The sequence below is a fragment of the Mesoplodon bidens genome (genome assembly GCF_964165515.1).
Source record: "Mesoplodon bidens genome assembly, chromosome: X".
NCBI classification, from domain to species: domain Eukaryota; kingdom Metazoa; phylum Chordata; class Mammalia; order Artiodactyla; family Ziphiidae; genus Mesoplodon; species Mesoplodon bidens.
In genome coordinates this window covers 79,615,915-79,643,071 of record NC_138163.1, presented here as the reverse complement: position 1 = coordinate 79,643,071, position 27,157 = coordinate 79,615,915, and the positions used below count along the sequence as shown (strand labels likewise).

General features: G+C 40.9%; 1 protein-coding gene across 1 annotated transcript; it reads left to right on the top strand.

Moving 5' to 3' along the window:
- The first annotated feature begins 4,105 nt into the window (after positions 1–4,105).
- On the top strand, positions 4,106–4,936 carry LOC308608881 (polyadenylate-binding protein 1-like 2). The gene has a single exon (XM_081222208.1). The coding sequence runs from the start codon at positions 4,121–4,123 to the stop codon at positions 4,721–4,723; it is 603 nt and encodes a 200-aa protein (XP_081078334.1). The 5' UTR covers positions 4,106–4,120; the 3' UTR covers positions 4,724–4,936.
- Positions 4,937–27,157: the final 22,221 nt, after the last annotated feature.

Genomic DNA, 27,157 nt, shown 5'->3' with positions numbered 1-27,157 from the left:
AGTGCTTTGACATTTTCTGCCATGTTTATTGTCTGTCTTCCCCACTAGAAGATAAGTTCCTTGGATGCAGGGGCTCTCTGCCTAGAAGAATGCCTGGTACAAGGTAGCCCTCCATAAATACTTGTTGAGTCATCGAGTGAATGAAATGAGTAACACTTCCTCCCACAAGAAAGGGACCTCTCCCTCCCTCCGCTGACACTCCACAGGGCTCTTCACTTTTGCCTCAATCATAGCAACCAGTAGTCAGAACACTTTTGATTGCAGATGTGACCAGGAACTGAAAAAAAGGAGACGGAAAACCCAGAGAAGCCTCTGTGAGAAAGGACTTGGAGAGCATTCCCTAGCTGCTCTCCTTGTCACTGTAGTAGCCTTCTTCCTGTTGCTGGAGGGTCAGCGGCCTGGGGATTGTCTTCTGGTCTGACAGGTTTGTGGATTCACTGGCCTCAGCATGACTTCGCTGAACCTCTTTCTCCTACCGATTTCTGTTACTCTGTGGGCTGGAAGTCAAAGCCAGAGGAAGAGTTCTTGTTGACTCCTGGTCCTTGAATTGGTCCCTCTTGTCACTTCTGTCTCCAAACAATGGGCCCAGAAGCTCTTCTCGTCATCCCCACATCCCCTACCTCCCAGCAATCATGGCTTCCCCTTGGCCGCTGCCTCCTCAGGTCCCTCTTGGTGGCCACCTGGAATGGCGAGGCAAACTTCATCTGCCTCCTGCCTACAAGCAACCTAGACCCTCAGGAGATGGCTCCTAAGAGTGGTGACAGTGACCACCTTGGTCAAGGCACCAGCAGTACAGCAAGCTTTTCCTAAGTCTCTGTCCCTGCCCTTTGCTTGCACCCTGTCTAGGGGCAGAGTGCTAGACTTTGCAAGCTGGCGAGACACACGTCTGTATGTCTGCTTCTCAGCCATCTTGGGATGCTTTCCAGCCAGCGATGAGAAAGTTCTCACTGCCTCACACCCCATGGTGACCCAGTCAGTTCTGAAGGTTCAGGGTTGCTCTATCATGTTCAATTGCCCAGGTCCAGCCAACGCTGCCACCACAGAAAACAGCTTTATTGACCCAAGGAAGGTGGATGGGTGGGAGTGAGGGGGAGGTGAGAATATGTGCTGGGCAGATGAAACTCCATGGCCACCATAGTCCAACCACACAGCACATATAGCCCTCTGCTGGCATTTCTCTTATTTGTATGGGCAGCCTGAGCTTTAGTGGAGTGAGGAAAGGCACTATGGTTTGATCATTTTTTACATCTGACCCCGAAGTCCACAGTTCAATGCCTGGCTCACGGTAAATGTGAAGCCCCTACTTATGGAAGGAAAGGAGGGACGGAGGGAATGGTTGTTCTGACTCTTTTGGAACTGGTCACAACTGACTGTCTTCTTTTTGTTCTATCAGCTCTGTCTCAGGGGCGTGTGTGTGTGTGTGTGTGTGTGCATGCATTTACATGTGTAGTGATGGGTTTCTCTCCAGTTTCATTGAGATATAATTGACATATAACACCGTATAAGTTTAAGGTGTACAACATGACTTGATATAGGTACACAACGCTAAATGATTACCACAAGAAGTTTAATAAACATCCATCACCTCAGTTAGTTACACTCTGTTTTCCCCTTGTACTGAGAACTTTTAAGACCTACTCTCTTAACTACTTTCTGTGTTGATGTTTAGTTTGTACTCTTTCTAAAGATCTGATCATACCAAGTCCCTCCTTGAATGTACTGAGTGGACCCCGTGAGCTTGGGTATAGAGTCCAAGCACCTTAGCTTGCTTTTCAGGGCCCCCCACACCTTCCAGCCCCACCTCCTGCCATATACTCTTGGAGATCATGAGCTCTGTCCACACCAGATTATTAGGCACGACCAGAAGTGCCCATGCATGTGCTAGAATGCTATAGAGCCTTGGACACAGACTGATGCCTCTGTCTGGAGTGCCTTCCCTTCTGCCTCGATGTGGTGGACTGCTACTCATCTTTCAGAGCTCGCCTTCGGGATTTTGTCTTCTGGAAAGCCTTGCTTGATTCCTACCAGGAATGGTTAGTAGCTGGGTCCTCCTTTCTGGAAGAAGTGGGACTCTAGCCTCTGTTGCCCTCTGCTCTAATGGTTGCTCGCTTGCCTATCCCCTCAGCTTTTGGTCTTGTGTGGCCTCTCTGCTCCCACAATACACTCTGCTCACCTTTCCTCACCTTGCCCCACACCTCCAACACATCAACATTCACTGCTCACTTACCACATTGCCTGTCTCTGAGCCCCCAGTGCCAAGTACTGGATAAGGCTTCCATAATTACTAGCTGGTGAACTGGGATGAGACACCTCATTCTAGAGAGATTTCAGGTTTTGTTTTTGTTTTGAACGTGGATGTGCCTTTCTTGGTTCACGTTGGGAACCTCAGCACCTTGAGGGCAGAGACAAGAGCAAACTAGTGCCTGGCTCTGGACCAGGCCCTGTCCCCAGCTCTTGATTTGGCTTACCTCACCTATCATGGAGGACAGCACTAAGGACAGGGTGCTCTTGATTCCCCCGCTTCCAGGCTGCATGAATTGAGACTGGATGGGTGGGACGAGTTGGGGGGGTGGGGGCTGAAGAACCCCAGGTCCCTAGTTCTCCCATAGTCTGGAACAGGGACAGAGTTTCTAGCCCAGATTGTCCACTCCCAAGGTCAACCTTGGGAGTTGACCGGTCTATTTCCTCTTGCCTCCCGGACCCCTGTATATCCCTAGGGGCCAGCAACGGTCCATAAATATTTGTGGCATGGCATTATGGATGAATGAATACGTGTTTCTGTGTTCTTTATTTCCTCTTCTGCAAGTGTTGCAGAGGAGGGAAAGAGCCGGAAAAGGGGGAGGAATCTCTGAGAAAATGGGTCAGCAGGCTGCAGTGGGAGCTTGCCCCACTCGCCCCAGCTCCAGCTCAGAGTAAGAGTTGCTGCCTTGGTGGCGGTGATGTTGGAGAGCGTGTGTGCCTTGAGGTGGGGAGAACCCCTGAACGTGAGAAAACCATTTTTCTTGGCTTTGTTTAGGCCGGGCAAGTGTATTCTCAACGCCACCCACCTTCTCTTGCAAGGTGCTTGATTTAATCATTTAAATGTTCTATGGGGAGAGGAAGGATAAAACAAAACTCCCTAAATCTAACCCAGATCCCCTCGGTCCACATGGAGCCCTTTCCCTGGCTTCCTCTTCAAACACCTCCAGCCGATCCGACAGGCTGAGGACTCACACTCCCGCCCCCCAACCTCAAGCCTCCCGCTCCCGCCCCCTCCCACCGTCCTCGGCCCCGCAGCCCCGCAGCAGCCACAGGGGGAACCAAAGAGACAGAAGCCTTCCCAGCTGCCCGGACCACAGACGCCAACACCCCCCGCCCCCCACCACACGCCGCCCACCCGCGCCCCGCACGCTAGCCCACGACCGAGCGGCGGCCGCAGCAGCAGTGGGCTGCAGGCTGCTGCGACTCGCACCGGTGCGCTCCTGGCAGCGCTCGCCATACCAGGTGACTGGGACTCGCCAGATCGGCTGGCCCGGGGTCCCGCGCCCCAGCTCGCGCTCGCGCCCCCGGCCCGGGTTCCGGCGCCCACCCGCCCTCCTGCCCTCTCCCGCCTCTCCGCCCCCCAGCTCGCGGGAAGGGAGGTCGCGGCAGCGGCCCGGGGGCACCGGCGACCGTGGCGACAGCGGCGACAGCGGCGACAGTGGCGGCGGCGGTGGCGGCGGCGGCGGCGGCGGCGGCGGAGGCTGCGGCGGCGACCGTGGCAGAAGCGGTGGCGGAGGCCTCCGTGGCGGAGGCGGAAGCAGAGGTGGAGGCTGAGTTGGAGGCCGAGGCCTCAGTAGAGGAGGCAGTGGCGGAGGCCACCCTGGGGGAGGCGGCGGCAGCCCTAGCGGGGGAGGAGGCGGAGGCCTCCCTGGCGGCAGCGGCAGTGGCCGTGGCGGAGGCCAGTGCGGCCGAAGCCGCCGCCGCGGCAGAGGCTGCGACGCCCCCCTTGGGGGAGGCGGAGGCGGAGGCGGAGGCGGATGCGGATGCGGATGCGGATGCAGATGCGGAGGTGGCGGCGGCGGTAGCGGCGGCGGCGGTGGCCGCCGCGGATGCTGATGCGGAGACGGGCGAGGGCTCCGGGGGGAATCCGGACTTTCCTATGGCTTCGCTGTACGTGGGCGACCTGCACCCTGAGGTGACGGAGGCAATGCTGTACGAGAAGTTCAGCCCGGCCGGGCCCATCCTCTCCATCCGCATTTGCAGGGACAAGATCACCCGCCGCTCCTTGGGCTATGCGTATGTCAACTACCAGCAACCGGTGGACGCCAAGCGGGCCCTGGAGACCCTGAACTTTGATGTCATCAAGGGCAGGCCAGTGCGCATCATGTGGTCCCAGCGGGACCCCTCGCTCCGCAAGAGCGGGGTGGGCAACGTCTTCATCAAGAACCTGGGCAAAACCATCGACAACAAGGCGCTGTACAACATCTTCTCGGCGTTCGGCAACATCCTCTCCTGCAAAGTGGCCTGCGACGAAAAGGGGCCCAAGGGCTACGGGTTCGTGCACTTCCAGAAGCAGGAGTCCGCCGAGCGGGCCATCGATGCGATGAACGGCATGTTCCTGAACTACCGCAAAATTTTCGTTGGGAGATTCAAGTCGCATAAGGAACGAGAGGCCGAAAGGGGAGCCTGGGCCAGGCAGTCCACCAGTGCTGACGTCAAGGATTTCGAGGAAGACACCGACGAGGAGGCCACCTTGCGATGAAGACACCCCAGGAGCGAGCCAGCCAGCAGAGCCAAACCTTGGCTCCCACCCGGTTTACAACCCCACCATCTGCCCCCCCAACCCACCAGCAGTGTATTGTATTGGGAGTGCAGGTCTCTCTCTCTCACAACCGCCCCCACCCCACTGTCTTCCTTCCCTCCATCTCTCCCTCCCTCCGCCTGTCTCAGTCCCTCTCCCTCTGTGTCTCTCTCTGACTTTCTCTCCACTCCCCTCTCGTCCCTACCCCTCCTCTCCCCTCCCTTCCCCCCACACCCACCTTGGGTGTTGTGAATAATCTTGCTAATCTGTGCCACTTGACAGGTTAAAGGCTGTCTTCTCCTTGTGGTTTGGTTTAAAAAGCACTTTCTCTCTTTGTTTATTGCACAGGTGATACAATTTCATGGTAGAAACATCAGGAAGGAGAAGGAAATCAGATGAGGGAAACCCAAGAGAATAATTGCTCCCTATGACCCTACTACCCGGAGACAACCACTTTTACCATTTCCGTGTGCTGTTTTCCAGGCTCTCTCCTCTCCTTCTCTCTCCCTCCCTTCCTCACCTCCACCCCACCTTCCCTCTTAACACACTGTTATAGAATGGTTCATGTATGTGGTGTTTCTTAATCTGCTTTTTCAAAAACTAAAACCAAACAAAAATCAACCCATTGAACTTCTTTCCACGTTATTCAACAGGCTTAGGAAACGTCATCTTCAGTGCCTGAAGAGTGTATCGATGGACCCTAACATTTCTGTAGTCATTCCTGCATTGTTGGACATTCAGGTGGTGCCTAGTTCTTTCCCTGTGTTTAAACCCAGCACTGTGTATACTCCAATGAGTGAATTCTTCCGTGTCAAGCCAAATCTTCGCTAGCATACCTGATGATCTTAACTGTGGACTTGCAGGATCCACATATGGACATTTTAAAGACTTTTCCTGTGTGTTGCCAAATGGCCCCTTCATAAGCATTGTACCGATTTGCATTCATGCCGGCCAGCTCAGCTAGTAAAAAGAGTATGCCCATTTCCCCTGCATAGTCTCCTGGTCACTGTAATTGATGTGTGTGTGTGTGTGTGTGTGTGTGTGTGTGTGTCTTGACCAGCTTCATGGGCTGCAAATGGTATTTCACTGTCCTTGGTTGTTTTGCTGAATTTAAATACTGTTTTTCACCTCCTTCCCCTGTGCCCGCTTCCTGCCCTTTTCCCCATTCTCAGAAAAATAATTCAGCTTCATTGCAGGAAACAAATCACAAAGCGGACAAGTTAACAGAAGAAAATTAATGTCACCTGTAATGAATCCTAATGAGCACCCATACCTCCCTGAATCATCTTCATCTGCACCTGCCCAGTATTTTTCATGTGATATATATGTGAATTTTAATGTATATACTGTTTCAATATCAGCTTTTTCACACATAAATATATGATATAGATAGATATAGATGTATACATAGATATTCTTGAACTTCCTTTCATGTCATTAAATATTCTTCTAAAATAGTTTCCGTGGCTCTTGTATTCCAGTGGATGGGCTAGATAGAGGAGTAAATAGATAGATGTATGCATCTATATCCATATTTAGATATAGATATGGGTACATTTGTTTTCACTACTTTGTCATTATTTCACATCTGGGTGGTTTCTTTGCTTTTTGCTTTCTTATTCAAGCCCAAGCTGCTTATATCATAGTGCACAAGCCTTGTTTACACTCAAGATTATTTCCTGAACAAACATTCCTAAAATAAGAATTGGACGGTTCAAGTTTTGAAAGCTTTTTTTTTGGTTCATTATTAAGCACCTGTTCAGAGATATAATTATCAATTCACCCTCATAAGTACAATAACATTGTGAGAGGACCTGGAAACCTGGACGATTTTCTGGACTTGTTATAGCTGGAGCTTTTTTGTTTTTATTTATTTTAAACATTTATTTTCATACAAATAATACAGTATCATAATAGAAACCTTTTTTAATTGACAAGAAAAAAAGTCAAAATCACTCCTAATTCTACCACTTGACAAAAAGAAAAACTTTGAAACACAGGAAACATGTACATAAATAATACTTTAAAAATGTAATATGTATTGTTTCATTATGGGATAATTTCACTATAGTCGGTCTTATAATACTTCCAAATTATTAAATATTCTCTAATTTTGTTTTTACTTTATATTCTATATTATGAATGAGCTATAATTCATTAAACTTAGCCCCTTGATGTATGCTTTTATTTTTCTGGGTTTTCCCAGTAAGTTTAACTCTATGGGGAACACATTTGTAGCTGAATGTTTGCTGACATGTGGAGATATTTAATTGACTTATATAACTTGCCAGTCTGTTGCTAAATGCTTCCTTCATCAAGATTATGTCCATCAACAGTGTAAGAGATTGCATATTTCCCTGTTTATCTTCTTAAATAACTTAGTATTTTTTTAAGTTTGAGAAACTGGTTTGACTTTGTGGATGTTTCTTTTATTATTTCGTTTAAAAGTGCATTGCTTAGAAAACAGGACATACTTATTAAATATACACAACAACCATTTTAAAGAGATTATTTTTGCATTATCAGGCTTTCCCTATTTGTCCATAAAATTTAAAACAAATATAGGATCATACTGAATATATTCTGTCAAAATTTCCTTTTCAATAAATTGTAAATATATCTAAAACATCTGTGGCTATTTAGTATTCTCCCACAACTCATTATCATTGTATTGGGGGATCAGAATTTTTAGAAGTGTTTCTGTACTTTGGACTTTAAAGTAGTTTCTAAAATTTCCCCATTAAACCCCGGTCTATGGTGAATAATTTTCCTGCAGAATTATTGTACTTAAATACATACATAGAAGTGGTATTGAAAAGTAAAGGCCTTTTAAGATTTTTTTAACTGTACCATCAGGTGGCCTGGATGTACCAATTTACACTTCAACCAATACTTTGGAAGAATGCCCATTTTTCTACACAGGTTTCTCCCTGGATATTACAAACTTTTTTTAAACTGATATAAATGCTCTAAAATCCCTAATTTTTTGTTTTTCTTTTTCAATTTTTTTAAAATGTTCTGTTTTGCTTCTTATTCAAGGAATATAAACTCATTAAAAATATCACATAGCATTGATAGGCAAAATAAAGAAAATAAAAGTAGCACTGATAATATAAAGAAATCTAAAACATTTCGCTATACATATATGTATATATCATATTGCATAATACATACTGTATAATACATATACATGTATGTATAATACATACATCATTATTACATATTATAATTTAAAGATTTATAGACATAAGATATCAAATCATGCTTTACATTGTTTCAAAACCTTATTCAGTATAAATAAACCTTGATTATATTTTCTTGTTTATTTTTTCATATCATTTAAAATGGTCTCTGAACATCTCTTGTGTATGTGGATAAATTCATTTCTTAAGTCCTACGTTGTTAGATATTTTCTTTGTTCCCAATTCTCTTTTAACTTTAGACCACTATGTTGACTACCTTTTGCCTAAATTTACAGTCACTTGCATAACTGTTTCTATAGTAAACACTCCTAGAAGAAAAAAAAGCAGAAAAAATTTATAGAGCATTTTTCAGACTCTTTGTCCATAAAATTTAAAACAAGTATGGAATCAAATTTTCATTCATAAAGTCATGTCAACTTACTCTATTATTCTGTTATTTCCAGTCTATATGTGTGACCAGTTCTTTGCCTAGGGCTCTGAACTGGGTATTAGAATTTATATGAAAATACTAAGTTTTCAACGGATAAAAGAATTCATAGTTTAAAATTTTCCTTGTTATAATAACCTTTTTTCTTTTTATTAACCTTTATTATTTATTAACCTTTATTAACCTCTTTATTTGTTTGCTAAGCAAACAAATGCTAGAAATATCATAAGGTATTTTTAAACTGAGTGAATAACATGGAACATAACCATAGTCCTACCTCCGGCTAAAAACTACATATAAAATGTGGTTGTATAATCCTTCACACGTTTATATATGCATATTGTTAGATGGATACACCTGCATGTACATATTCATAAATACTAATATAATGCCTGCTTTTTGAACTAAAATATCTCATAAAAATCTATCCATGTGAATTAATATTACATAATCCTTTTGACGGTTGTCACATAGTATATTATGGTATCTATAGGCCATCAATTTTGTAAACCACATGACTTACCTAGTGGATTTTTGTTTCCAGTTTTTTCATATTAAAATAAAGCCTGTGGGAAGACTATTTTTGCAACCATATCTTCACACACATTCAGGAGTATTTATTTATCATACATTTATTAGAAGTCTAACTACAAAATAAATCACACTGTCAGAAAGACCACAAGATCATTCTACACTAACCATAATCCATTCCCAGTTTACAATTGTGTCCATTGTTTTGCATTGTTGTCTTCACTTGTAATTCTTTTTAAACTGTGGGAAAAAATGTTTCAAAAGGCAAATCATTTTCAACTTATTTTCAGAGAACGATTTGAAACTGTTTGAGTCAGAATATAATGATCTAATATAATCCTTAATTTGTCTGAGACACTAAATGCTTCTCATATAATAACTAATTTAATCCTTACAAAAAGCTGTATATGGTATATAGTATTGTTTCCCCAATTTTACAGATGAGGTAACTGAGGCATAGAGAGAGAGGTTAAGTAACAGTCCAAAGTCATACAGCTAGCAATGAACACAGATAGGATTTAAACCCATGTAGTGTAGATTCATAGTCTGTGCCCTTGACTACTGAATTATAATGAAAAGAAGGCATAATGAATGTTCATAATGTTTTATGCCTCCAAATCCCTTTTTCTTATGCACATGTAATAATATTTTAACAAAAAATATTCGAATAAGTTTTCCTTAAAGGTTTTATTTAATAAAACACATCCTTAAAAATGAGAGGATGACATCATCAAGATGGTGATGTAGGTCATTCCCATATTTAGTCCTACTCACAAGACAAGCTAGCAACTATCCATAGCTAAGATATCATTAAGAAAATCTCAGAACCCAAGAGTCAAACTGAAGCAACCCTGTGGGCCACAGAGACCAGAAGGACCATGTTAGAAGGGTAAGAGGAGGGACTACACTCTAGCAGCATTGCCTCTCCCCCAGGCTGGCATGGAGCCACACAAAGAGGGCTCCCTGGGACCATGGTTTCCCCAGTGGGAAAAAGAGAGCCCAAGGTGAACATCCAGCTTCACCAGTATTGCAGGATGCTTCCCAAGAGGCCCACTCAGGTCTTGTCTCACAGGGGTCAGTGGGAGAATCTGTGAGGATTGACCACTGGGGGTAAGATAGAGACAGAAAAGTGGACCTTACAGCAACCACTGCTCAGACCTTGGCAGATAACATTCCTGCTTGCAGTGATGCCAGAGATTCCAACCAGTGGCTGCCCATCTGCAGAGCTGAGCCAATGGCCCTGTGTGGCCAGGGAGCTCAGTTGGCAGTTATGCCTGATGTTGGTCTCCAGTCAACAGGCCTTAACAATGGTAGAACCTGTTCTACTGCCCCACCCAGGCAGGGAAGCAAATTTGCAGCCTTTCCCAACAGTTATACCCATTAGGAAACCTGAACAAAGAGCACTGGCAGCCACAGAGCTTATTCTACAGCCTTGCTCAGGCGGGTAGCCAAGCCAGAAGCCCTGCCCAACTATTAAGCATGGCATCTCACCCCACATAACCAGAGAGCCTGAACAGTGACCCTGGGCAGGTTCAGAGCCCAGCCCATGGTACTGCTGAGATGCGAAGCCCAGCCTCCAGCTCTGGATGAACATAGCCTTTGGCCCTGCTCAGGCAGGGAGCCCATCCAGCACCCCTGCCCAATAAAAGAATATAGCCCACATCACCACCTGAAGAGAGAGCTTGAAATGTGATGCCACATGACTGCAAAGCATTTTGCACAGTCTCTAGCCCACCGACCTAAAAGATGCAGGAACCCTCCCCCTCACCCCACCAATCAGATAGCCCAGCCAGCAACCTTACCCAAGAGCAGAACAGAGAACAGCCAGTGACCTACCTGACTGAGAAGCCAAGCCTGTGGCCCCACCTAGCTTGGGGGTACAGCCTGTGGCCCTGCCTGATATCAGAGCACAGCCCAAGCCTCCTTCTGATTATGAAGCCCTGCCTGCAGCCCCAACTGAACACAGAGTCCAGCTAGCAGGACCACCTGGTCTGGAAATATAGCCAAATACCCCACCCAACCAGGAGATATTTTGGATCTCAACCCATAGCCTTACCCAATTGCAGAGTCCACCACTTTCTCCACCCTGCCTGTGAACACAGCCTATGACCTCACCTGGTAAGAGGCTATTGCAGAGCCCAGTTAGTGGTCTCACCTGACCATGGAAGCAGTGGCCTCACCCAACTAGAGATCTCAAAGACAATCCTCACATGCTCACAGATTTTACCAGCTTGATCCATCTAGTTTCTCAAGCTGAACAGACTTGTGAAGGTCTTTTCATGCTGAAGCAACTTATAAAGTACTGAAGACAAGATCACTTACTCAAATGAGCAGATACTAATGCAAGGGATCAAGAATCATGCAGAATCAAGTAATTATGACTCCACCAATGGAAACTAATAAAGTTCCAATAACTGATCTTAAAGAAATGGAGATCTGTGTGTGAACTGTCTTACAAAAAATTCAGAATAATCATCTTTAACTTTAGTGAACTACAAAAACACGCAGATGGACAACTACATGAAATTTAGAAAACAATGCATGAACAAAATGAGAAGTTCAACAAAGAAATAGACACCAACAAAAATCCAAAACAAACAGAAATACTAGAGGTGAAGAATGCACTAACTGTACTGAAGAATTCAATAGAGAGCTTCAACAGCATACTCAACCAACGAGAAGAAAAAAGAGACAGAATAGAGAGCCCAGAGATAAACCCATCCCTATAGAGTCAAGTAATCTTTGAAAAGGGCACTAAAAACACGCAATTGGGAAAGGATAGTCTCTTCAATAAATGGTGTTCAGAAACTGAATAATCACATGTAAAAGAATGAAAGTGAACTCCAATGTTACACTGCTCAAATATTAACTTGAAATAGCTTGAAGACTTAAATATAAAACTGGAAATCTTAAAACTCCCAGAAAAAGGAAAAGGTTTGGAAAAAGATCCTGACATTCATCTTGGCACTGATTTTTTGCATATAACACCAAAAGCATAGGCAACCAAAGCAAATATAGACAAGTGGAATAATATCAAACTAAAAAGTTTCTGCACAGCAAAGAAAACAATCAATAGAGTGAAAAGGCAACCTATGGAATGGGAAAAAAATATTTGCAAGCTATATATATGATAATTTCTAAAATATACAAGGAAATCATACATCTCAATATAAAAATAATACATTTTAAAAGGGACAAAGGACCTGAATATATATTTTTCCAAAAAACAATATTCAAATGGTCAACAGGTACATGAGAATATGCTCAACATCACTAATAATCAGGGAAGTGCATATCAAAACCACAATGAGATATCACCTCACACTGTTGAATGATAATTGTCAAAAAGATAAGCAACAACAAGTGCTGGCTAGGATGTGGAGAAAAGGGAGCTCTTCTACACTATTGGTGGGAATGTAAAGTGGCACAGCCATTATGGAAAACATTTTGGAGGTTACTAAAAAAGTTCAAAATAGAACTACTATACGATTCCTCAATCCAAATTCTGGGTATACAGGCATATCTCGTAGATGTGCCTTCAAATCCAGACCACCACAATAAAGAGAATATCACAATAAAGTGAGTTATACTCATGTTTTGGATTCCCAGTGCATACAGAAGTTATGTTTAAAATATAATGTAGTCTATTAAGTGTGTAATACCATTATGTCTAAAAAAACAATGTACATACCTTAATTTGAAAATAGTTTATTGCTGGAGGGAGGAAATCAAGATGGCAGGGTAGGAGAACATGGAGCTCATGAAACCCCCCATGAACACATCAAAAATGCATCTACATGTGGAACAATTCTCACTGAAAAAAAATACTGGAGTCTGGCAGAAAGAGTCTTTGTAACAAAGGCTGTAAGAAAGATCCACATGGAATCAGGTGGGAAGGGAAGAGAGGTGATCAGGCCAGGACGTGTGTCCCTGGAAGGAGACACAGAAGAGGAGATGGATTACATGGGCTTGGAGATCCTCCCTGGGGAGTGAGTGGTTTGAACCACATATTGTGTGCCCCAGCCCTGAGGTCCCAGAAAAGGAGGACAAGTCCCCTTAGTTGGTTTGAAAACCAGTGAGACTGACAAACAGGGCCGTTAGAAATCTAGACTCCACATGGGAAGAGCACACACACACATTTGCTTACTCTCAAAACAAGGCATAGGAAGCAGATTGAAACTGCCTGAGACTCTAGCCAATTTCCCATGACTGCCCCAGTATGTGCCCCAGCCCAGCAAACCCCAATCCTTCCCCTCTTGCTGCATGGGGCAGCTCAACACAAGAGTGAAGGCTGTCTCAGCTGAGGAAAGTGCACAGCTGTAGGGGACAGAGCCAGCTCGGAACTGGAATGGCATCCACACAGGGCAAGTGCAGCCATTTATTGGCCTTCATGGGGGTGGCAAATTGGAAGTGGTCTAGAGCTCTGACTGGTGCTGGGATGGCCCCAGCACATGCCCTGACTATGCTGAGTGCCCACTCTGGCCCTTCTTACTCTTCCACTGCTCTCTTCTCTGGCAAAGATGCTAATGCTGGGAGGGGGGAGAACGCACACTCAGAGGAAAGAGAATTAGCTCAGAAATGACCCTCAGGGATTCTGCTACAGCAACTGAGAGCCTGACTGTGCCCCCAATATGGTGGTGTTGAACAATGAGTAGAGGCAGAGTCCCAGCTCATACCTGGCTCTGGTTCTAACCTCTCCATCTCCAGCCCCACCTCCTACCAAGGTGAGAGCTGCCAGCACACCCTGAGGGAGGAAGTGACTCATGCTCACTTCAGATCCAGATTCCCATCAAGGCCATTGGGCACATGCAGACTGTATAGGGATGCTCCCACACAAGGAGAACCCTTCAAGACTGGACTAAGTAACTGTTTCACCTAATTTCATACAGACAGAGCAATTAAGCAAAATGAGAGGGCACAGAAATTTGTTTCAAATGAAAGAACCAGAAAAAAAAATCCCTGAAAAGAACTAATGAAACAGTGAGAAATAACTTACCAGATAAAGAATTCAATGCATTAGTAATAAGAATGTTAACTGGATTAGAGAAAAAATAAGTGAACACAGTGATCATTTTAACAAGAAACTAGAAAATATAATAAAAAGCATCAGACTTGAAGAATACAATAACTGAAATGAAAAATATACTAGAAGGAATTAACAGCAAACTAGATGTTGCAAAAGAACACACAAGTGATCTGAAAGACAGAATAATGGAAATCACCCAGTCAGAACAGCAAAAAGAAAAACAAATGTAAAAAATGAAAACAGTTTGAGGGACCTCTTGGGTAACATCAAGTACACCAACATCTGCATCATAGGGGTCCCAGAAGGAGAAGAAAGAGAGAAAGGTGTCAGAAATTAATTTGATGAAATTATGGTTGAAAACTTCCTGAACCTGAAAAAGGAAACAGATATCCAGGAACACGAAACACAGAGTGCCAAACAGGATGGACCCAAAGAGACCCACACCAAGACATGCCATAATTAAAATGGCAAAAGTTAAAGAGAGATTCCTAAATGTTGCAAGAGAAAAACAGAGACACATAGAAGAGAACTCATATAAGCCTATCCATAGATTTTTCTGCAGAAATTTGCAAGTCAGAAGGGAGTGTCATGATATATTTAAAGTTCTGAAAAGGCAAAATCTACAACCTAGAATAATCTACCCAGCAAAATTATCATTCAGAATTGAAGGAAGGATAAAGAGCTTCTCTGACAAGCAAGAAGTAAAAGATTTCATCATATTCAAATGACTTTAGGGGGCTTCCCTGGTGGCGCAGTGGTTGAGAGTCCGCCTGCCGATGCAGGGGACACGGGTTCGTGCCCCGGTCCAGGAGGATCCCACGTGCTGCGGAGCAGCTGGGCCCGTGAGCCATGGCCCATGAGCCTGTGCGTCCAGGGCTGGTGCTCCACAATGGGAGAGGCTGCAGCGGTGAGGGGCCCACGTACTGCAAAAAAAAAAAAAAAAAAAAGACTTTAGAAGTATTGAAGGGTCTTCTTTACGTGGAAAAGAAAAAGTTACAACAAGAAGTAAGAAATAGTAGAAAGGAAAATTTGCAATGGTAAAAAAACGATAAAATAAAGGCTGCAAATCAGTCATGTAAGTAAGCTATTACAAAGATTAAGAGATGAAAAATTATAAAATTAACTACAACTACAATAAACAGTGGAGAAATGAACATGAAGATATAAAATACAACATTAAAAACACAAAATATGGGAGAGGTGAGTAAAATGAAGGTCATTTAGAAAGTGTTTGAACTTAAATAATTATGAGTTTTAAAAAAGGAGATATAGGTCACGTACGAACCCCTTGGCAAGCACAAATCAAAAACCTACAATAGATACACAAGAACTAAAAGAGAAAGGAGCAAACCATATCACTAAAGAAAATCATCAAACCACAAGGGAAGAAACTAAATGAAGAAAAGAACAGAGAAGAATTACAAAAACAACCAGAAAAACGAGTAAGTAAATGGCAATAAGTACATACCTATCATTAATTATTTTAAATGTCAATGAACTAAATGCTCCCATCAAAATACGTGGGGTGGCTGACTTGATTTCAAAAAACAGATCCATCTAGATGCTGCTTAAAAGAGACACACTTCAGAGCTAAAGAAACACACAGACTGAACAGGAGAGGATGGAAAAAAATATTTCATGCAGAGGGAAATGACAAGAAAGCTGGTGCAGCAATATTCATATTAGACAAAGTAGACTTTAAAACAAAGTCTACAACAAATGGCAAAGAAAGGTATTATATACTGATAAAGAGATCAATACAAGAAGAGGATATAAAGTTTCTTAAAATATATGCACTTGAGCCACAAAAAGAAGGAAATCCTGACATTTGCGACAACATTGATGAATCTGAAGGACATTGTTCTAAGTGAAATAAGCCAAGTAGGGATAAACAAATATGTATGATCTCACTCTTATGTGGAATCTTTTAAGAAAAAGACACACTCATTGAAACAGAAAGTAAAATGGTGGTGGGGGTTGGGAGAAATGGGGATATGTTAGTCAAAGGGTACAAAATTTCAGTTATGAATAAGTTTTGTGGATCTAATGTACAGCACAGTGAATATAGTTAATAATATTTTATTATACACTTGAAATTTGCTCAAAGAGTAAATCTTAATCATTTTCACCACACCAAAAAAGGTAACTCTGTGAGGTAATGGATATGTTAATTAACTTGATGGTGGTAATAATTTCACTATGTATATGTATATTAAATCCTCACGTTGTACACTACACGTATACAGTTTTATGTGTCAATTATACCTCAATAATGCTACAAAAAAATAAAATAAAAATTTGAAACTTTTGCTCTGTGAAAGCCACTGTTAAGAGAATGTAAAAGCATGCCAGAGGCTAGGAGAAAATATTTGCAAACCACATATCTGGTAAGGGACTTGTATCCAAAATACTCAAAGAACTCTTAAAGCTCCACAATAAGAAAACAAACATTCTGGGACTTCCCTCGCAGCCCAGTGGTTAAGACTCCATTCTCCCACTGCAGGGGGCATGGGTTCAATGCCTGGTCGGGGAACTAAGGCCCCACATGCCCCACAGCACAGAAAAAATTTTTTTTAAATAAATAAATAAGAAGAAAACAAACATTCCAATTTAAAAATGGGCAAAATATTTGAACAGAAGCCCCATCTAAGAATATATGCAGATAGCAAATAAGCACATGAAAAGATGCTCAGCATCACAGGTCATTAGGGAATTGAACATTGAAACTACAATGAGATCCACCACACACATACTATAGAATGGTCAAAATCCAAAACACTGATAACAACAAATGGTGGCAATGATGAAGAGAAACAGACACTGCCATCATAGCTGCTGGTAATACAAAATGTAGCAGCCACTTTGCAAGAACATTTGGCAGTTTTGTACAAAGCTAAACATAGGCTTACCATAAGATCCAGAAACACTGCTCCTAGGTATTTACCCAAATGAGTTGAAAACATGTCAACACACAAAAAAATGCATATAAATTTGTATAGTGCCTTTATTTATAATTTCCAAAATCTAGAAACAACCAAGATATCATTCAATAGGTAAATGGATATACTTTCATATTGTAGAGTGGAATATTTTTCAGTGCAAAAAAGAAATGAGCTACCATGTCACAAAAACACATGGAGTATACTTAAATGAATTAAATGCAAAATCAGTCAGTCTGAAAAGACTACATACTATACTATTCTAACTATATGACATTCCAGAAAAGGCAGAACAATAGAGACAATTAAAATATCAGTGCTTGCCAGGGGTTCTGTGGGAGGGAGAGAAGGATGGATAGGTAAAGTACAGAATGTTTTTGGTGAAATTATTCTCTATGGGACTTTAATGATGGATACATAATACTATGAATTTGCTAAAACCGATAGAACTGCACAACAAAATTAATAAAATTTAGTGTAAAGTATAGATCTTTGTTAATGATAAGGTATCAGTATTGCTTCATTTATTGTAACAAATGTACCACACTAACAAGATAATAAGGGGAACTACTGTGCATAGAAGGACTGGGTTATATGGGAATGTGCTGTTTTACCTGCTCAATTTTCCTGTAAATCTAAAATAGTTCTACTATATAAAGTCTATTAATTATTAAAAATCAAGGCTGCTATGATCATAGGATAATCCTATTAAAGATTATTAATTTGGTACACATTGTCAGAAGAATTCATAGATAAAAATATATTGAAGATTTTTTAAGCTATGAAATATGAATTCTGTAATTTTGATGATTCCACAATTGAGCTGAATGCTCTTATATTTGCAATTTAATCTGGCATTGTAAAATATCAAGATAAATGGTAAAATACATTCTAAGTAAAGAAAAATTAAAATCTTAAAATTAAAAAAATTTACCTTAGCATCTTGATGGTTTCTTATTATAATCTCCAATTGCAATTTATTATGATTGTAGTAATATATACTCCTATCAACACTGGGAGACTATTCATTTCCATAAACAAACTTCATCACATATTATTAAAACTGTTTTTAAACTTTATGAATCGGATGGTCTTAAATGATAGCTTTAGGGTTTTCTTGTTTTGTTTTGTTTTGTTTTATCTTTATTGGGGTATAATTGTTTTACAATGTTGTGTTAGGTTCTGCTGTATAACAAGGTAAATCAGTGATATATATACATATATCCCCATATACCCTACCTCTTGCATCTCCCTCCCACCCTCCCTATCCCACCCACCTAGGTGGTCACAAAGATCTCCCTGTGTTATGCAGCAGCTTTCCACTAGCCATCCATTTTACATTTGGTAGTTTATATATGTAAATGCTACTCTCTCACTTTGTCCCAGCTTACCCTTCCCCATCCCCATGTCCACAAGATGATTCTCTACATCTGAGTCTTTATCTTTATTCCTCTCCTGTCCCTAGTTTCATCAGAACCATTTTTTTTAGATTCCATATATATGTGTTAGCATACAGTATTTGTTTTTCTCTTTCTGACTTACTTCACTCTGTATGGCAAACTCTAGTTCCATCCACCTCACTACAAATAAATTGTTCATTTCTTTTTTAGGGCTGAGCAATATTCCACTGTATATATGTGCCACATCTTCTTTATACATTCATCTGTCGATGAATATTTAGGTTGCTTCCATTTCCTGGCTATTGTAAATACTGCTGCAATTAACATTGTGGTACATTACATTTTAAATAAATTTATTCATTTATTTATTTATTTTTGGCTGCATTTGGTCTTCATTGCTGTGTACGAGCTTTCTCTAGTTGCAGTGAGCAGGGGCTATTCTTCGTTGCAGTGTGTGGGCTTCACATTGCAGTGGCTTCTCTTGTTACAGAGCATGGGCTCTTGGTGCGAGGGCTTCAGTAATTGTGGAACGCAGGCTCGGTAGTTGTGGTTGATGGGTTCTAGAGCACAGACTCAGTACTTGCAGAGCACAGGCTTAGTTGCTTCATGACAGGTGGGATCTTCTTAGACCAGGGCTTGAACACATGTCCCGTGCATTGGCAGGAGGATTCTTTTTTCTTTCTTGTTTTTTTAACATCTTTATTGGAGTATAATTTCTTTACAATGATGTGTTAGTTTCTGCTTTATATCAAAGTGACTCAGTTATACATATACATATGTTCCCATATCTCTTCCCTCTTGCGACTCCCTCCCTCGCACCCACCCTATCCCACCCCTCTAGGTGGTCACAAAGCACTGAGCTGATCTCGCTGTGCTATGCGGCTGCTTCCCACGAGATATCTATTTTACGTTTGGTAGTGTATATATGACCATGTCACGCTCTCATTTTGTCACAGCCTACCCTTCACCTTCCCCATATCCTAAAGTCCCTTCTCTAGTAAGTCTGTGTCTTTATTCCCCTCTTACCCCTAAGTTCTTCAGGACATTTTTTTTTATTCCATATATATGTGTTAGCATACAGTATTTGTCTTTCTCTTTCTGACTTACTTCACTCTGTATGACAGACTCTAGGTCCATCCACCTCACTACAAATAACTCAAATTCATTTCTTTTTATGGCTGAGTAATATTCCATTGTATATATGTGCCACTTCTTCTTTATCCATTCATCCAATGATGGACACTTAGGCTGCTTCCATCTCCTGGATATTTTAAATAGAGCTGCAATGAATACTTTGGTACATGACTCTTTTTGAATTACGGTTTTCTCGGGGTATATGCCCAGTAGTGGGATTGCTGGGTCATATGGTACTTCTATTTGTAGTTCTTTTAGGAACCTCCATACTGTTCTCCATAGCGGCTGTACCAATTCACATTCCTATCAGCACTGCAAGTGCGTTCACTTTCCTCCACACCCTCTCCAGCATTTATTGTTTCTAGATTTTTTGATGATGGCCATTCTGACCGGTGTGAGATGATATCTCATTGTAGTTTTGATTTGCATTTCTCTAATGATTAATGATGTTGAGTATTCTTTCATGTGTTTGGTGGCAATCTGTTTATCTTCTTTGGAGAAATGTCTATTTAGGTCTTCTGCCCATTTTTGGATTGTTTTTTTTTTGTTGTTGTTATTGAGCTGCATGAGCTGCTTGTAAATTTTGGATATTAATCCTTTGTCAGTTGCTTCATTTGCAAATATTTTCTCCCATTCTGAGGGTTGTCTTTTGGTCTTGTTTATGGTTTCCTTTGCTGTGCAAAAGCTTTGAAGTTTCATTAGGTCCCATTTGTTTATTTTTGTTTTTATTTCCATTTCTCTAGGAGGTGGGTCAAAAAGGATCTTGCTGTGATTTATGTCATATACTGTTCTACCTATGTTTTCCTCTAAGAGTCTGATAGTTTCTGGCCTTATATTTAGGTCTTTATCCATTTTGAGCTTATATTTGTGTATGGTGTTAGGGAGTGTTCTAATCTCATACTTCTACATGTACCTGTCCAGTTTTCCCAGCACCACTTATTGAAGAGGCTGCCCTTCCTCCACTGTACATTCCTGCCTCCTTTATCAAAGATAAGGTGACCATATGTGCGTGGGTTTATCTCTGGGCTTCCTATCCTGTTCTATTGATCTATATTTCTGTTTTTGTGCCAGTACCATACTGTCTTGATTACTGTAGCTTTTTAGTATAGTCTGTAGTCAGGGAGCCTGATTCCTCCAGCTCCATTTTTCATTCTCAAGATTGCTTTGACTATTCGGGGTATTTTGTGTTTCCATACAAATTGTGAGATTTTTTGTTCTAGTTCTGTGATAAATGCCAGTGATAGTTTGATAGGGGTTGCAATGAATCTGTAGTTTGCTTCGGGTAGTAGAGTCATTTTCACAATGTTGATTCTTCCAATCCAAGAACATGGTATATCTTTCCATCTATTTGTACCATCTTTAAATTCTTTCATCAGTGTCTTATAATTTTCTGCATACAGGTCTTTTTTCTAGTTAAGTAGGTTTATTCCTTGATGTTTTATTCTTTTTGTTGCAATGGTCAATGGGAGTGTTTTCTTAATTTCACTTTCAGATTTTTCATCATTAGTGTATAGGAATGTCAGAGATTTCTGTGCATTAATTTTGTATCCTGCTACTTTACCAAATTCATTGATTAGCTCTAGTAGCTTTCTGGTAGCATCTTTAGGATTCTCTATGTATAGTATCACATCATCTGCTTACAGTGACAGCTTTACTTCTTCTTTTCCAATTTGGATTCCTTTTATTTCCTTTTCTTCTCTGATTGCTGTGGCTAAAACTTCCAAAACTATGTTGAATAAGAGTGATGAGAGTGGGCAACCTTGTCTTGATCCTGATCTTATTGGAAATGATTTCAGTTTTTCACCATTGAGGATGATGTTGTCTGTGGTTTTGTCATATATTGTCTTTATTACGTTGAGGAATGTTCCCTCTATGCCTACTTTTTGCAGGGTTTTTATCATAAATTGGTGTTGAATTTTGTCGAAGACTTTCTCTGCATCTATTGAGATGATCATATGGTTTTTCTCCTTCAAATTGTTAATATGGTATAGGAGGTTGATTGATTTGTGTATATTGAAGAATCCTTGCATTCCTGGAATAAACCCAACTTGATCGTGGTGTATGATCCTTTTAATGTGCTGTTGGATTCTGTTTGCTAGTATTTTGTTGAGGAGTTTTGCATCTATGTTCATCAGTGATATTGGCCTGTAGTTTTCTTTCTTTGTGCCATCCTTGTCTGGTTTTGGTATCACGGTGATGGCGGTCTTGTAGAATGAGTTTGGGAGTGTTCCTTCCTATGCTATATTTTGTAAGAGTTTGAGAAGGATAGGTGTTATCTCTTCTCTAAATGTTTGATAGAATTCACCTGTGAAGCCATCTGGTCCTGGCCTTTGGTTTGTTGGAAGATTTTTAATCACAGTCTCATTTCAGTGCTTGTGATTGGTCTGTTTATATTTTCTATTTCTTTCTGGTTCAGTCTTGGAAGGTTGTGGTTTTGTAAGAATTTGTCTGTTTCTTCCAGGTTGTCCATTTTATTGGCATAGAGTTGCTTGTAGTAGTCTCCCATGATCCTTTGTATTTCTGTCATGTCAGTGGTTACTTTTCCTTTTTTGTTTCTAATTTTGTTGATTTGAGTTTTCACCCTTTTTTCCTGGTGAGTCTGGCTAATGGTTTATCAATTTTGTTTATCTTCTCAAAGAACTAGTTTTTAGTTTTATTCATTTTTGCTATTGTTTCTTTCATTTCTTTTTCATTTATTTCTGATCTGATCTTCATTATTTCCTTCTGCTCACTTTGTTTCTTTATGTTCTTCTTCTTCCTCTGATTGCTTTAGCTGTATGGTTAGGTTGTTTATTTGATATTTTACTTGTTTCTTGAGGTAGGATTGTAGTGCTACAAACTTCCCTCTTAGAACTGCTTTTTCTGCATCCCATAGGTTTTGGATCGTCGCATTTTCATTGTCTTTTGTTTCTAGGTATTTTTTTATTTCCTCTTTTATTTCTTCCGTGATCTCTTGGTTATTTAGTAGCATATTTTTACCTCCATGTGTTTGTATTTTTTACTGTTTTTTTCTGTACTTGATATCTAGTCTCATAGCATTGTTGTCATAAAAGTTACCTGATATGATTTCAATTTTCTTAAATTTACTCATGCTTGATTTTTGACCCAAAATATGGTATATCCCAGAGGATGTTTCATTTGCACTTGAGAAGAAAGTGTATTCTGTTGTTCTTGGATGGAATGTCCTAAAAATATCAATTAAGTCTATCTGGTCTAATGTGTCATTTAAAGCTTGTGTTTCCTTGTTTATTTTCATTTTGGAGCATCTGTCCATTGGTGTAAGTGGAATGTTAAAGTCCTCTACTTTTATTGTGTTACTGGCAATTTCCCCTTTTATGGCTGTTAACATTTGCCTTATGTATTGAGGTGTTCCTCTGTTTGGTGCATAGATATTTACAATTGTTATATCTTCTTCTTGGATCGATCCCTTGATCATTATGTATTGTCTCTTGTAATAGTCTTTTTTTTTAAGTTTATTTTGTCTGATATGAGAATTGGTACTCCAGCTTTCTTTTGATTTCCATTTGCATGGAATATCTTTTTCCATCCCTCACTTTTAGTCTGTATGTGTCCCTAGGTCTGAAGTGGGTCTCCTGTAGACAGTATATATATGGGTCTTGTTTTTTGTCCTTTCAGCCACTCTGGTTCTTTTGGTTGGAGCATTTAATCCATTTACCTTTAAGGTAATTATCGATATGTGTGTTCCTATTACCATTTTCTTAAACGTTTTTTGTTGTTTTTGTAGGCCTTTTCCTTCTCTTGTGTTTCCTGCCTAGAGAAGTTCCTTTAGCATTTGTTGTAATGCTGGTTTTGTGGTGCTGAATTCTCTTAACTTTTGCTTGTCTGTAAAGGTTTTAATTTTTCGGTCGAATCTGAATGAGATCCTTGGTGGGTAGAGTAATCTTGGTTTAGGTTTTTCCCTTTCATCACCTTAAATATGTCTTGCCACTCCCTTCTGGCTTGCAGAGTTTCTGCTGAAAGATCAGCTGTTAACATTATGGGGATTCCCTTGTATGTTATTTGTTGCTTTTCCCTTGCTGTTTTAAATATTTTTTTGTTTATTTTTTGTTAGTTTGATTAATATATGTCTCATCGTGTTTCTCCTTGGATTTATCCTGTATGGAGCTGTCCGCACTTCATGGACTTGATTGACTATTTCCTTTCCCGTGTTGGGGAATTTTTCGACTATTATCTGTTCAAATATTTTCTCACACCCTTTCTTTGTTTCCTCTTCTTCTGGGACACCTATAATTCGAATGTTGGTGTACCTAATGTTTTCCCAGAGGTCTCTAAGACTGTCTTCCATTCTTCTCATTCTTTTTTCTTTATTCTACTCTTTGGCAGTTATTTCCACCACTCTATCTTCCAGGTCACGTATCCGTTTTCTGCTTCAGTTATTCTGCTATTGATTCCTTCTAGATTATTTTTAATTTCCATTATTGTGTTGTTCATTACTGTTTTTTTTTGCTCTTTAGTTGTTCTAGGTCTTTGTTATACATTTCTTGTATTTTCACTATTGTATTTCCAAGATTTTAGATCATCTTTATTACCATTACTCTAATTCTTTTTCAGGTAGTTTGCCTATTTCCTCTTTATTTATTTGGTCTTGTGGGTTTTTATCTTGCTCCTTTGTCTGCAAGATATTTCTCTGTCTTCTCATTTTGTCTAGTTCATAGTATTTGAGTTCTCCTCTCTAGAGGCTGCAGTGTCAGAGTTCATTTTGCTTCTGTTCTCTGCTCCCAGTTGTGATGTTTGTCCAGTGGCTTATGTAGGCTGCCTGATGGGAGGGACTGGTGCCTGCATTCTGGTGGGTGGAGCTGTGTCTTTTCCCTTTGATGAGCAGGGCCATGTCTGGGGATGTGTTTTGGGGTGTCTGTAAGCTTAGTATGACTTTAGGTAGTCTGTATGTTGATGGGTGTGTTTGTTTTCCTGTCTTCTTTGTTGTTTGGTGTGAGGCGTCCAGTGCTGGGAACTGTTAGCAGTTGGTTTGGTTTCAGATAGAGGCCTCCGTGAGAGCTCTCAGCAATTAATCTTCCCAGGGGTAGGGACTTCTCTACTCTTCCCGTGTCCTGGAGTGAGAGCATCATTGTTCTCACCCCAGGGCCTCAGGCCTGACTTCCTGTTGAGGAACCAAGACCCCGCAATTCGCTCATCCCAGCAATAAAGGGGATTAAAAAAAAAGACTAACAAAACCCTAGACAAATGGTAAGAAGTAAAATCAAACAAGCAAAAACAGAAACAAGGAATCCTGCACACACACAAAAGAAACAAAAACAGAACCAAATAAATCAAAAAGCAAGAGAACAACCAGACAAAAAAAGAAACCAAGAACGAAATCAAGCTATTAAAAAGAAAATTGACAAAAACACAAAACCAGAAAACAAAACCAAAGCAGAGTGTCAACTGAATAATGAAGGAAAGAAACATAACAAACCGACAAAAATGATTTAAAAAAGAAAGAAAAAAAGAGAAAACTGAAAGAAGGCAGAACAACAGAAAAGCAACATAGAAATACATATATATAAGAAAATATATTTTTTAAAAAAGGACATCAAGACTCCAGAGAAACTGTAGAAAAAAATCAAACAAACAAAAACAGAAATGAGGAAACACAACACACACACACACACAATATACAAAAACAGAACCAAGTAAAACAAAAATGAAAACATCCAGACAAATAGAAGAACTCAAAAACGAAAGCAAACAGGCTCAAAACTAACAAAAGAACAAAACCTAAAAACAAAACCAAAGCAGGGTGCCAACTGAAGAATAAAGCAAGGAAACAGAACAAACCAATAAAATGATCAAAAAAAACATAAAATAAGATAAAATAAAAAGCGAAAATCACAGGACAACCAAAAAGCAAAGTAGAAATGGAAAGATAAAAAATAAAAATAAAAAATATAGGAAAGAAAAAGAATAAGAAAAAATAAGGGAAGCGAACACAGAACAATAGCAAAGCAAAGTAAAAATCGAAATATATAAAAATAAAAAATATGTTAGAGAACATGAATATCCCAAAAGACTAAATAAAAAAAAAATACTAAAACCACAACAAGGAAACAAAAAATAAAACGAAAGGGGGAAAAAGCCAGAACTAACAACAGAATGAAACAAAACCTAATAAAATTAATAGTAAGAATTGTTTCCCTTGGGTCTCAGCTGAAAGTGTCCTTGCCCATGCCCTGAGCCACAGCCCACCTCCACCTCCCCAAGAGGCTCTCCTCTGCCTCTGGTCTGGTCTTTGGAGCTTTTGTGGGCCCTGTAGGGACCACTCAGACTCTGATCTGGCCCAATTCCTGCGTGTGCTTGCCCCCAAAGTCCATAGCTGCCAGAGCTAGACCGTTTTCATTTCTGGGAACACTCATTGTATACTCAGATATTCCATAGATGCAGAGTCTATGTAGCTGATCATGGGGATTTAATCTGCAACTTTTACAGCTGATGGAAAGATTTTTGATCTTCCTTAGTTGCCCTGTCCCTGGGGTTCAACTTTGGTTTTATCTCCACATCTGTGTGTGGTCCACCCACAGGAGTCTGGTCCTGAGGCTGCCTTGGAGCTCTTGGGTCTGCCCCAGTGAGGACAGGGCACAAGTTGATATGACTGCTTGGACTGTGGGAGCCCCAGTTGTGCCAAATGTGCAGGGAAGCCATTGGCCAGAGATGCAAGAAATATGGCCCTAGGCAGCAGGCACGTGAGGGCCATCCCTGAGGGAACATTTTCTATTACATGGCAGCTGGCACATGAGAGCGAATCCTGAGAGGGCTTCTTTTATTGTTCATCAGCAGGAGCCAGCATGTGGGGAGAGAGAGGCTACAATAGTGGTTCCTCCCCTGCTTGTGATTCAGCAGTAGTGCCCTGCTTCCATGGCAGTCCGGTCTTCCTCCATAGGCATTCCCTGTTGTGGTTTTCCTCCTTTCCATCCCCTCAGTCTGTGTCCCCACAGCCAACAGCAGTTCTTGTTCCAGGCCTGTTCTCCAATCCCCATGCTCCAGCTCCCAGCCTCCTTGCACACCTGTGAACACACATGCCAGTCCAGGTCATGTAGGGCCATGGTACGGACCATCTGTGTATTTGTCACTTTTTCCTGTCTGCCACCGATTGGCTGCTCCACCCTCTTCTGACAGCTTCAAATGCTTCTGTCCCAATCGATTTTCCCATCAAAGAAGGGGTTTCCCCAAATTCGGAAATCTCTCCTCCGCTTCAGCTCCCCCACCCTGGGGTGCAGGTCCCATCCTGCTTCCTCTCCTCCACCTTCTCCCTTCTTTTTTCTGTCCTATCCAGTTATGCAGGGATTTTTATAGTCCTTTCTGGTGTCCAAGGTCTTTTGCTAGTTTTCAGCCATTGTTCTGTGAGAATTGTTGCATCTATAGATGCATTCCTGTTGCATCCATGGAGAAAGATAAACTCCACATCCTCCTACTCCTCTGCCATGTTGAATCCTCCAGACCACAATAGGGTTTTTTCAATGAATGTTACCAGATATGTTTTTGCCAAACTTAAATGTAATTTTTATGGTACTAGTTGATCTAATAGTGAGAAACCCATCACAAAAAATTAAACGGATGGAATTTTTAAAAGAAATTGAAATTTTTGTTTATTTATCCTTTCATTTCTATCAGGTTATGTTTCTTGTATTTTGATGCTTTGCTGTTTGATGCATTATACATTTTATGGTGTCCTAGTGAACCATAGTCCTTTGTCTTTTAGTACCTTTCTTTGCTCTAAAAG

Bases quoted from the DNA above. Each gene is read 5' to 3' on its own strand.
- LOC308608881 (XM_081222208.1), top strand. From the start codon at position 4,121: ATGGCTTCGCTGTACGTGGGCGACCTGCACCCTGAGGTGACGGAGGCA.